The sequence below is a fragment of the Oncorhynchus mykiss genome, chromosome 12 (assembly GCF_013265735.2).
Source record: "Oncorhynchus mykiss isolate Arlee chromosome 12, USDA_OmykA_1.1, whole genome shotgun sequence".
In the NCBI taxonomy this organism is placed as follows: domain Eukaryota; kingdom Metazoa; phylum Chordata; class Actinopteri; order Salmoniformes; family Salmonidae; genus Oncorhynchus; species Oncorhynchus mykiss.
Window position 1 is genome coordinate 86,382,179 of NC_048576.1, and position 13,516 is coordinate 86,395,694.

General features: G+C 44.3%; 1 protein-coding gene across 1 annotated transcript in view; it reads right to left on the reverse strand.

The window, feature by feature from the left end:
• Positions 1-13,516, reverse strand: part of LOC110538750 (uncharacterized protein C16orf52 homolog B) — a 31,696-nt gene that overhangs the window by 2,491 nt on the left and 15,689 nt on the right. Inside the window, exon 2 of the mRNA XM_021625715.2 lies at positions 8,898-9,110. Within this exon, the coding sequence (XP_021481390.1) occupies positions 8,898-9,110 (213 nt within the window). The remainder of the gene's footprint in view (positions 1-8,897; positions 9,111-13,516) is intronic.

The window sequence follows — 13,516 nt, forward strand, 5'->3', positions numbered from 1 at the left end:
TTCTAGGGGGTTTAGGGTTAAGGTTAGAATTAGTGTTAGGGAAAATAGGACTTTGAATGGGACTGAATTGTGTGTCCTCACAAGGTTAGTTACACAAGACTGTGTGTGTGTGTGAGAGAGAGAGTAGGAGAGAGAGAGAGAGGAGGAGAGAGAGAGGAGGAGAGAGAGAGTAGGAGAGAGAGAGGAGGAGAGAGAGTAGAAGAGAGAGAGTAGGAGAGAGAAAAGTGAGTTGGCGTTGTAACAAACTGAGGTAATTTTATAATCCACTCAGCTAGAGGGAGCCGAGACCAGGGAGCATCTCTCTCTCTTCAGACAGTCAGGGCAGCGGGTAGAGAGGGACTCAGGACCAGATCAAGAGACACAAACACCAACTGAACACCCACACATGTACGCACAACACAGATTCTGTGGGCTTTGAGTGAATCTGTCCATCTGAAGCAGTGTTACTAATCTGAAACGGCAAAGCCAAGGACTTACACATACTCTTTAAAAGATTACTTTAAAAGCTAATTCGATATACTGTAACTTAATCACTTAGGCTAACGCTTATTCAGTGGACATGCGGTGTTCTGCAGTGAAATAAACTCTATGGTAGAGTATCCGAGTTCTCTCCCTATCAGCAGCAATAGAAGGGCCACTCCATCACAAACACTGTCACATCATGACGGGCCGTTTGAGACATACCAGGAGCTATAGGAGAGAGACTGCAGACATGTTCCCCAGGCATTCTACTCTGTGTCGAAAAAAGCAACAAATATCATTAGATAAAAAACCAACAAGTAAAAATAATTAAATATATAAAGAACCAGTCAAAAGTTTGGACACACCTACTCATTCAAGGGTTTTTCTTTATTTTTTACTATTTTCTACATTGTAGACTAATAGTGAAGACATCAAATCTGTGAAATAACACATATGGAATCATGTAGTAACCAAAAAAGTGTTAATGAAATAAAAATATTTAAGATTGCCACGTTGTATAAATAATTGGAGACAGGCGCAGGAATACGTAATAGGGGGTTTTAATACTCCACCCCAAAATACAATGCCATGAAAGGCACGGGGAAGAAGCCCAAATCAAAACACGTATACAAAAACACAGGGATGGAACAAAAGAGTGAGGTTAAACCTCTAATAAATACACAGGACGAGACCCGTAATAACAAGTGCACAATACACGCAGCACGAAAGTCGAAACAACAAAGCACAGGTACTCACAAGACCGACGGACATGGGAACAGTAACCGACCAAGACAATGGTGAACAGAGTGCACACATATACAATTACTAATCAGGGGGAATGGGAACCAGGTGTCCATAATGAGACAGTTTAGTGACGCCTAGAGGACGGTGACGTAGACTTCCGGAACTGGTGCATGGAATGAGCAGCAGTCCCGGGGGGGATCTGTGACAAAGATTTTAGATTCTTCGAAGTTGCCTCCCTTTGCCTTGATGACAGCTTTGCACACTTTTGCATTCTCTCAACCAGCTTCACCTGGAATGCTTTTCCAACAGTCTTGAAGGACTTCCCACATATGTTGGCTGCTTTTCCTTCACTTTGTCAAACTAATCCCAAACCATCTCAATTGGGTTGAGGTCGGGTGATTGTGGAGGCCAGGTCTTCTGATGCAGCACTCCGTCACTCTCCTTCTTGGTCAAATAGCCCTTACACACCCTGGAGGTGTGTTGGGTCATTGTACTGTTAAAAACAAATGATAGTCCCACTAAGCGCAAACCAGATGGGATGATATATCGTTGTAGAATGCTGTGGTAGCCATGCTGCTTAAGTGTACCTCAAATTCTAAATAAATCACTGACAGTGTCACCAGCAAAGCACCCCCACACCTCCTCCATGCTTCACGGTGGTAGCCACACAAAGACACAGCGATTGGAACCAAAAATCTCAAATGTGGACTCATCAGACCAAAGGACAGATTTCCACCGGTCTAATGTCCATTGCTCGTGTTTCTTGGCCCAAGCAAGTTTCTTCTTCTTATTGGTGTCCATTAGTAATGGTTTCTTTGCAGCAATTCGACAATGAAGACCTGATTCACTCAGTCTCTGAACATGGATGTTGAGATGTGTCTGTTACTTGAACTCTGTGAAGCATTTATTTGGGCTGCAATCTGAGGTGCAGTTAAATCTAACGAACGTATCCTCTGCAACAGAGGTAACTCCTTTCCTGTGGTGGTCCTCATCAGTTTCATCATAGCGCTTGATGGTTTTTGCGACTGCACTTGAAGAAACTTTCAAAGTTCTTTAAATTTCCCTGATTGACTGACCTTCAAGTTTCTCTTTGGTTATTTGAGCTGTTCTTGCCATAATATGGACTTGGTCTTTTACCAAATAGGGCTCTCTGTGTACCATCCCTACCTTGTCACAACACAATGGATTGGCTCAAACGCATCAAGAAAGAAAGAAATTCCACCAATTAACTTTTTACAAGGCACACCTGTTAATTGAAATACATTCCAGGTGACTACTTCATGAAGCTGGTTGAGAGAATGCCAAGAGTGTGCAAAGCTGTCATCAAGGCAAAGGGTGGCTACTTTGAAGAATCTCAAATAAAATATATTTACATTTGTTTAACACTTTTTTGGTTACTACATGATTCCATATGCGTTATTTCATAGTTTTGATGTCTTCACTATTATTCTATAATGTAGAAAATAGTAGAAATTCTGAACAATTCTGTAATGAGTAGGTGTGTCCAAACTTTTGCCACCTTTTTCTCCCCAATTTCGTGATTACGATCTTGTCTCATCGCTGCAACTCCCCAACGGGCTCGGGAGAGTCATGCGTCCTTCTAAACATGACCCGCCAAACTGCGCTCCTTAACACCCGCTCGCTTAACCAATGTTTCGGAGGAAACACCGTTCGACTGACGAAGTCAGCCTGCAGGCGCCCGGCCCGCCACAAGAAGTCGCTAGAGCGCGATGAGCCAAGTAAAGCCCCCCTGGCCAAACCCTCCCCTAACCTGGACGATGCTGGGCCAATTGTGTCCCTATGGGACCCCCAGTCACAGCCGGTTGTGACACAGCATGGGAATCGAACCAAAGGCTGTAGTGACACCGCAAAACACTGCGATGCAGTGCATTAGACCGCTGCGCCACTCGGGATGCCATAAATATATATTTCTGAAGAGACAAGCACTTGGTGTCCACTTCAAGACACCAATTAGTGTGTTAGACTTCCTGCTGAGAGAAGTGATATAACAGTGTAATAAGTCACTGCTCTGGCACCCCAAAGTGGAGTGAAACACCAGTCCTGATGTGTTCAGTGTGTATGTGTAAGCAGTGACTGGGCACAGGGACAAGGTCAGGAGTAAAATCATTAGGGTAGTTATCGGTCTTAATCCAAGTGATTAGCCTCTTAGTAGGACCAGTTAATTAAAAAAGTCATTGTTAATTAGCATCATGAAACTCCTCATGTTTGGTTTTATTTTGGGGCTTTCAGAATATTTATTTGAAGATATTGCAGCCTCCCCAGCTACCAAATGTTAGTTCCCAGGACGATCTACACAAAACACTCTAATGTCAGTGGGGAAAATAATCTAACAATTGTAAAAAAATTCTGGAAAAATAAAACACTAATATATCTTGATTAGATAAGTATTCAACCACCTGAATCAATACATATTATAATCACCTTTAGCAGCGATTACAGCTGTGAGTCTTTCTGGGTAAGTATCTAAGAGATTATCACATGGATTGAGCAACATTTGCCCCAAATTCTTCAAGCTCTGTAAAATTGGTTGTTGATCATTGCTAGACAACCATTTTCAGGTCTTGCCATAGATTTTCAAGCAGATAAGTCAAAACTGTAACTCGGCCACTCAGGAACATTCACTGTCTTCTTGGTAAGTAACTCCAGTGTAGATTTGGCCTTGTATTTTAGGTTATTGTCCTGCTGAAAGGTGAATTCATCTCCCAGTGTCTGGTGGAAAGCAGACTGAACCAGGTTTTCTTCTAGGATTTTGCCTGTGCTTAGCTCTCTTTAGTTATTTTTTTTATCCTGAAAAACTCCCCAGTCCTGACAAGCACACCCATAACATGATGCAGCCATGACTATGCTTGAAAATATGGGGAGTAATACTCAGTGAAGTGTTGTTTTGGATTTGCCCCAAACATAACACTTTGTATTTAGGACAAAAAGTGAATTGCTTTGCCACATTTTTTGCAGTTTTACTCTATTACCGTGTTGCAAACAGGATGCATGTATTCTGTACAGGCTTCCTTTTTTTCACTCTGTAAATTAGGTTAGTATTGTGGAGTAACTACAATGTTGTTGATCCATCCTCAGAGTGTGATAGCTGTTTAAAAATCACCATTGCCCTCATGGTGAAATCCCCGAGTGGTTTCCTTCCTCTCCGGCAACAGAGTTAGGAAGGACGCCTGTATCTTTGTAGTGGCTGGGTGTGTTGATACACCATCCAAAGTGTATTTAATAACTTCACCATACTCAAAGGGATATTCAATGTCTGCTTTTTTTATTTTGACCAATCTACCAATAGGTGCCCTTCTTTGCGAGGCATTGGAAAATCGCACTGGTTGAATCTGTGTTAGAAATGCACTGCTTGTCCAGAGGTTCAGAGATGAGGGAGTACTATTATTGCACACAGAGTGAGTCCATGCAACTTATTATGTGACTTGTTAAGCAAATGTTTACTACTGAACTTAGTTAGGCTTGCCATAACAAAAGGGGTTGAATACTTACTGACTCAAGACATTTCAGATGTAATTTTTTTATAAATAAATGATGATTCAAAAAAGAAGAGAACTCTACTTTGACATTAGGAGGTGCAAAAAAAAGGGACAAAAAAATCTCAATTGAATCCATTTTAAAGTCAGGCAGTAATACAACAACATCAGTAAAAGGTCAAAGGGTGTGAATACTTTCTGAAGGCACTGTATGTCAAATAACCAAAGGAGAACGTTAGCTGGGAAGTGTTAGCTGGGTCTTGTCTATAAGTGCAACTGTCAATCGAAAGTCAAACCAGATAATTCTCTGATTCCTGTGAATTACCACTGAACAGACGAACTGGAAACGGACTAAATCAAATCATGTTGCTTTGCCAAACACACAATCAAAGGCTTACAGTTGAAACTGTCTTCCATTCACACGGAGTGCACTAACTAAAGCTCCAATCATAGGGCTGATTTTCCAAACGCACGTAGATGGAAATCAAAAGAGGCCTGGGGCAATAACTCCTCATATGCTTCCACAACACTACAGCTACACATCATGTCCTCCAGCCCAAACCCACACAGGCTATTTTCCCCCTCAGAAAGGGACTGATTTAGCCTAGCTAAAATGGCTCAGATGATGCAGCTGGCTCTCTATGGCTCTCTCTACGCTAGCAGGCAGGCTGGCTGGCTGAATGTGCCCTGTCTGTGCTGCCAGCTAGCGAGGAGAGTGTTGTCTGGCTAACCCCCCCGGACTGGGCAGACACGGCTAATATTTACGTCTGTCCTCACTGCCGCGGCCATGTGTTTACCCACCGCAAGCCAGAACCTCAGTGTTTTTCAAACTACCTTATATGTTACTGATGATATGTTATGATATGTTACTGATGATATGTTATGATATGTTACTGATCCTTAGCCTGTCAGAATACTGTACCTCACTGTACCTGGGGTGTAGTGTACAGCGAAGTCAGACAGTGGGGTTTGCGAGGACATAGTAGTGTCCTGGCTAGGGCCAGGAGTTAAGAGTGTAGTGTACAGGGGACAGAAGGGGGCCTGGCTAGGGCCTAGTGTAAAGACTGTAGTGTACAGGGGACAGAAGGGGACCTGGCTAGGGCCTAGTGTAAATATTGTAGTGTACAGGGGACAGAAGGGGGCCTGGCTAGGGCCTAGTGTAAAGACTGTAGTGTACAGGGGACAGAAGGGGGCCTGGCTAGGGCCTAGTGTAAAGACTGTAGTGTACAGGGGACAGAAGGGGGCCTGGCTAGGGCCTAGTGTAAAGACTGTAGTGTGCAGGGGACATAAGGAGGCCTGGCTAGGGCCTAGTGTAAAGACTGTAGTGTACAGGGGACAGAAGGAGGCCTGGCTAGAGCCTAGTGTAAAGACTGTAGTGTACAGGGGACAGAAGGAGGCCTGTGCTGGCTGTACAAAAGGGTCCTTTCAGGTGGCAGTGGCCCTGGGCCAGCTACGCCTACTGGTAGCTTCCTTTCCCCAGCCAGCAATCATCACCTGTTAGCCCCCTATTAGCTACCCCCCTCTCCATGCACCTTTCATTCTGTAACAGAGCACCAATCACAGATGCCCCTTATCCCAACCCCCAGCCCCCTCACTCTATCACATACTCAATCTCTCCCTCACTTTAACTCTACCTCTCTTTTAATCCCCTTTTAGTCTACCACTTCTCCTCACTCTACCTCTCCCTCCCCTCTCCCTCTTTCCTGAAAGGAGAAAGCCCAGCCTGCCCATTAAACAGCAGCAGCAGCAGCAACCCTGTGAGGTGCAGTGCTCAGCACTGTCAGGGAAATACTCAAAGCCCTCTTACTTTCTACCCCCTTTCCTTCTCCCATAGCTGGCTCTCAGGTTACAAGTGATGCTTTTCTACCTCTCCAGTCTCTCAATCCCACTCTCATTTTCTCTTCGTCTCCCTCTCTCCCTCTTCCTGGTCCAGCGTAGCTTAGTGTCATTCTGTAGTCTCCTCTTCACGCATCTCAATCTCTACCCCCTACCTACAAACATTCTCCCATTCCTTCTCTCTCAATCTCTACCCCCTATCTACAAACATTCTCCCATTCCTTCTCTCTCAATCTCTACCCCCTACCTACAAACATTCTCCCGTTCCTTCTCTCTCAATCTCTACCCCCTACCTACAAACATTCTCCCATTCCTTCTCTCTCAATCTCTACCCCCTACCTACAAACATTCTCCCGTGCCTTCTCTCTCAATCTCTACCCCCTACCTACAAACATTCTCCCATTCCTTCTCTCTCAATCTCTACCCCCTACCTACAAACATTCTCCCGTTCCTTCTCTCTCAATCTCTACCCCCTACCTACAAACATTCTCCCATTCCTTCTCTCTCAATCTCTACCCCCTACCTACAAACATTCTCCCATTCCTTCTCTCTCAATCTCTACCCCCTACCTACAAACATTCTCCCGTGCCTTCTCTCTCAATCTCTACCCCCTACCTACAAACATTCTCCCATTCCTTCTCTCTCAATCTCTACCCCCTACCTACAAACATTCTCCCATTCCTTCTCTCTCAATCTCCATCCCCTACCTACAAACATTGTCCCGTTCCTCCTCTCTCAATCTCTTTCTTTCTGGCAGCAGGGAGCCTAGCGGTTAAGAGCGTTGGGACAGTAACCGAAAGGTTGATGGTTCAAATCCTCGAGCCGGCAAGGTGGAAAAATCTGCCGTTCTGCCCTTGAGCGAGGCAGTTAACCCCCGCAACACCACCTGCTCCCCGGGTGCCGATGACATGGACATCGATTAAGGCAGGTCCCCTCACCTCTCTGATTCAGAGGGGTTGGTTTAAATACGGAAGACACATTTCGGTTGAATGCATTCACTTGTGCAACTGACTAGGTTTCCCCTTTCCCTGTTCCTTTAAAATGCATCTCTTTGTCTGAAAGAGCCATCAATGGTAGTCTTCACTGCAGTGACAGAGAGTGGGAGAGAAAGCGATAGAATGTGAAAGTACAAGAGGGAGAGAAAGAGAAAGAGAGATTATCACTGAGAACCTGATACAGCCAACGGAACCCTGGATGATTGTGACTATATCCTCCCTGTTGCCAGGGCAACCTCATCACTTGGCTCAGAGCGATGTGTGATTGTCAAAAAATTACTCAATAAAATCACATTTAGCACGTGACACAGATTTGCAATGAACACATTGACAACGCATCTTTTTAGACGGGCTGGAGGGACATGGATTATTGGGTGATTCTTGGGTAAATACACCATAGAAATATAATCCTTCTTGTTCTCTAAATACGACTAACATATAATGACTGTGATGCACCAATTCAATCAAATGTGTCTGTGTGCTAGTAAAACTCTCTAAGTGTGTGAGTGAGAGAGGGGGGGGCGTCTCTTCTCTTTGCTAAACAACCAATCAGAATATGAACACCTACACAGCCTTACGAAACAGCTCAGCTCAGCAGGGCTGCTGAATGTTGGGTTGGTATTGAGTTAAGAAGTGTCTCCTCTGAATGCCTGTCTAAAAAGAGGGGGATGAGTGTTGAAAGACAAAAAGAAGCGATTGAGTGGTACTCTATGACGCCCACACAGGTACCATAGAATGCACTTCTCAGTCGAAGAGCTGCAGGGAAGGGATGATCTGGAGGCATGGAGGATAGAGAAGACACATACAGCATACAAGCACGCACGCACACACGCACGCACACACACACACACACCGCCCACACAAAAGACGCCAACATCACACACATTGGTTCCATTGGTTTACCTGAAATCAGCTTCACCACTGAAATTCTGGGCATGAATGCAAAGCTAAACCAATATTTTCACAGCCCCCCTCTCCCTCGCCTCCCCCTTTCCGCTTCTCTCCCTCAACTTACTCTCTCTCTACCCCTACCCCTCCCCTGTGTAGGAGAGGGTATATCTGCTCGTAGACGGATGCACTGGTGTTGAGGGGAGTGTTATTCCAAGGAAATTATGTCATGAAAGAGGGGAGTGAGATTGGAGAGAGGAGTGAGAGAGAGACCTCTGTACCTAGGCCTACAGCTTGTTTGGTGAAGCTACTTAACAGGGTGATAGAGAGGGTGCATTTTTTTATTTAGTGGTCAAGTGTAGTATGTCTCTGAGTAACGTCTATCAGTAAAGAGAAGAGACACAGTTGGTTGAGCTTGGCTTTGATTGGTCAATGTACACTCGACCGTCATTAAGGTAGGGTCGTTTCGGTCACTTACTCCCGGTGAAGGCAATCCAGCGGGCGTATTTGGTGGCCTCGCGGCGCCAGTGGGATGCCACCAGCAGGCCACAGGTCACCGTGAGGGAGATGATACCCAGGATGATGAAGAAGAGCGTGGTGACCCACTCGGGGGGAAGCCGCGGGGGGATACAAGTGCGGTCCCGACCGTGGATGGTCTGGCACTGCCGCACCAGGCCTACCGTCAGGGCACCTATATATATATATATAAATGAGAGAGAGAGAATAGGTGTTAGATCATACACACATTTAAATACTCTCACCAGCCACACTGTTAGGGCACATCCTTGTAGGGCTGGGCAGTAAACTGTATTTGACTATATACAGGTATTGATGCACAGTCCGGTTTGTATTTTTACTTTACCTTAACTTAAATAATGGTATTTGGTTTGTTAAATGTAATTGAAATGTAATAACTGAGTGATGTAACTAAAATAAATATGGCAATCGGCCGTTCTTACCGTTAGTAAGAGACTGCGAACAGCTGAGAACTGCTAATTTCCTAGCAAGAGCTTCTGGTGTGCACTTGTGCTTTTTTTGCCATGAATAGTGCCTGTGAGGCAGCACTGGAGCCAAAGATGTGCAAATGTACTTTTTTGCCACAAATCTTGCCTGTGAGGCAGTGCGGGTAACAAAAGCACTCTAGAAATCGGCACAATGCCCCTTGTGGCGAAAGGAACTGACATTGAATCCATTTAATATACAGTATATGGTACTTGGAAAGAAAAAGTGACTTTCACAAAATAGAGGCATAGAAAGAAAACAAATGTGGTACAGTGTGGAAATAACAAGCATGCACTGCACCCGGCCCGCCACAGGAGGCGCTAGTGCACGATGAGACAAGGACATCCCTGCCGGCCAAACCCTCCCTAACCCGGACGACGCTGGGCCAATTGTGCACTGCCCCATGGGCCTCCCGGTCACGGCCGGCTGCGACAGAGCCTGGACTCGAACCCAGAATCTCTAGTGGTACAGCTAGTCCACTGCACCACTTGGGAGGAGGATGTGTTTTTATTTGAATTCCGGTGCTGCTCTGCACACACAAACATGTTAGCTAGCTAGCAGGTCCAACGTTAAGTCAACTATGACGTTCAAAGACATTCAAAGTTTCTTTATAGAAGCCGCTCCTCCATAGGTATAATTCTGTGGGCCTAATTCAGGTAATGCATGTCATAAGATTCCCAGCGCTTCAAGCCAAGCCTCCTCAACCCTCTCTCTCTCTCTCTCTCCCCACTGCAAAATGTCAGTCCCATCTCACACCCTACACTCATCTGTCCAGTACATGTAAATATTTTGCCCACTCCCCCACAAGCTGCTCTATCCGCACTGATTTCAGAAGTTTAAAAAGGAATAGAAAGGCACCATATGAACCGGTAGTTTTTTTTTGGTTAGAACCGGTTCAGAACTTTATTTTGCTGGTCGGAACAGTGGAACGGAATGAAAACAATAATGGTTCTGTTTCAGAACGAAACGATTGTAAAATAATTTCGGTTCCAACCTCTGGTACTGAGTACAGTACAGCACAGTGAGTAGAGCATAGTATAGTACAGTCCAATACAATAGTACAGTACAATATAGTAGAGGACAATAAATAAAAGAAGCGTATAGTACAGTATATTGTCCTGTACTGAACTATACTGTATTCTACTGCGCTGTACAGAACTCCACTCATCTGTGCTGCGATGCCCAAACTTGTAAAACATGAAGACAATGATATTCATATCCATATTTACTCATTTCTGTGTCGTATAGATCAGGGACCCATGATGTATTTCCGTTACCGTAATTCCACTTCACTTACTGTAGTTCAATATCCAAAAGAGATTTTTGTTAAACTCCACATGCCATAGGTGACACCCCATTCTTTCTGCAGACATCTTTGAATCTTATTGCTGCAATATGTAACTTTTTGGGCGACCCAACCAAATTCACATAGAAATGTGAGTTATAGATCGGCCATTCACATTGAAAGCAAGTCTAAGAAGCTGTATATTTGTTCTATGCGAGCTATTTCTATGCTTCTACTTGTGCGTTTTACTTTTGGGTTTGTACACCAGCTTTAAACAGATGAAAATACTATATTTTCGGTTATGGAAAATATAGTATTTCTCAGTGATTTAGATGGCACAATGATTCTCTACACCATACTTGCTTGTTTTGTCACAAACTGAAATTAGGCGAACTATTAGAATTTTTGCAACCAGGAAATGGTGTTCTGCATTGTGTATCTTTAATTCTGAGCGTATATTTAACCGTTTTTGGAAAACGTGGTCACATAAAAACCTGAGGGAGATTTTACAGTAATTCCGTTACCAAAGTTTCCATCTGCACAGTTCTTACATTAAATTTGTTTTTGTAAAAAAAAAAAAAGTGGAAATTGTTAAAAGTAGTCCTTGTGCATAGAGCTCTATTGTTTGTTAAACTTTGAAAATAAATGGTTTTTGTTTGGCATACATTCTAAAGTGAAAAGACTGAGACAAAGTTTAATTCCGTTACTGTGGAATTCCCCCCCTTTAATCTGTCTGTGAACCAATACCTGCTAGGAGCTCCTCTCTGCAGCCTACAGGTCCCAATTATGTCAGAGGAGGCTGAGGCTGTTGCTCTGTAACACACACAAGGACACACAAGCATGCACATCTCCCACACACACACTGCAACAGATTGTAATGGTTCTTCTCACACACAGGTGCACGTACACACAGCAACAGACATAAATCATTATCCACTCACAGGCACGCACACACACTGTATCCGGATGTTTGTCTCGACACCTCAGCATTCCCTGTATAATGTGTCAGTTCATTAAGAAGCAGAGGCTTTGAAAAAGTCTAAAATTCTGCTAGCTAACGTGACAGTAGTTCGCATCGCTACTATATATTTCATCTCACTTCTCCCATCAGACATAGTACAGTATTTCTCCCTTTGATTTATCCACCAAACACACACACCTTCCTGTCCTCTCTCTTCCTCTCTTCCTACTTCACTTTCTCTCACTTCAAACTGAAGAAGCTTCTTTCTCTCCAGGAGAGTTTCTTCCCTGATCTTGAAGTCAGTCAGTAAGTATGCACATCTGTTGGTCTGGAACACAGAGGAGAGGAGATAATATCTAGCCTATGGCGGAGAGCCTACTGGAGCCATCTATCACTGATCAGACACACACAGAGGATTTATAGCCTCTGGACTGAGCCATGATGACGTCTGCCAGAGATAGACTAGCTCATGAGCACACACACTTGTACAGTTACGTAGGCAGCCACACGTAGGTCACTCTCACACACACACACACACATCAAACCACTGAGAACCATAGGAGAGACACTAAATCAGTGTGTGCTCGTCTTCATGGAGATTTCTACCTCAGTAAGCAAAACGGTATCATATTATGCATGAAAGGTTTAGGTGGTAGGAACCTGTAGTATTTTTAATGAAAGGTTTAGGTGGTAGGAACCTGTAGTCTTTTTCATGAAAGGTTTAGGTGGTAGGAACCTGTAGTCTTTTTAATGAAAGGTTTAGGTGGTAGGAACCTGTAGTCTTTTTCATGAAAGGTTTAGGTGGTAGGAACCTGTAGTCTTTTTCATGAAAGGTTTAGGTGGTAGGAACCTGTAGTCTTTTTCATGAAAGGTTTAGGTGGTAGGAACCTGTAGTCTTTTTCATTAAAGGTTTAGGTGGTAGGAACCTGTAGTCTTTTTCATGAAAGGTTTAGGTGGTAGGAACCTGTAGTCTTTTTAATGAAAGGTGGGCTCGGATATGAAGAGTGGGTTTTACTACCACCTTCACCATAATCTTACCAGGTAGGCTATCGACAATACTTGAATTTTACAACAACTTGGAAAGACATGGTGGAAAAGATGATACAATACATATTGGAGGTCCAATGGTGGAGATGCTGAAAGACAGATTGGCCTGGGAATCTCCTCTTGCACTGGGGCAGGGCGGGTCTCCTCTCCTCTGGTATCCCACAGCGAGCCAAACAGTCCACTGGCCATCAGTCCAGAGGAAATCCTGTCCCCTTTATAACAGCTAGCAGGCCAGCACAACACCGCCTCTACAATAACAAGCAAACACCGCCTCAACCCTTCCCTAACCACACGTACAAACACTATGAAGGCCTAATGCTCCTCTGCTGGAGAATGCTGTCATGTGCTAGAACAATAGAGAACATTTTAGAGATTATATAATCAACATAATCTAGAATCCGAGCCCTGGATATTCTAAAATAGGCTACATCCAAGACTACCAACATTCTAGAAGGCCATCATTGCCTTGCCTTGTGCAGTCTGCACTGGGGCCAATGTGTTCTGCTGTCAACCGGAAGAACTACTCAGCCTTTAGACTAAAGAAAGAAGGAGGTCAGAGCGAGGCAGACTAAAATGGCACCTGGAACGCCCACCAGAGCACTAGAGCTTACCCAAGAGCCTATTTCTGAAGTGAAGTAGGCCATATATTCCAGCCTGGGTACTGTAACCTTGAACCTGTCTGAGGACGGGAAGTGTGTGTGTGTGGAACATCAGCGGGCTTTGATAGCACTAATAGTCTTGTTTTATGGCCATTTCCCCCCGGATCCTCCAGCCTCCTGCTGATTCACTAGCTCTCAGTGGA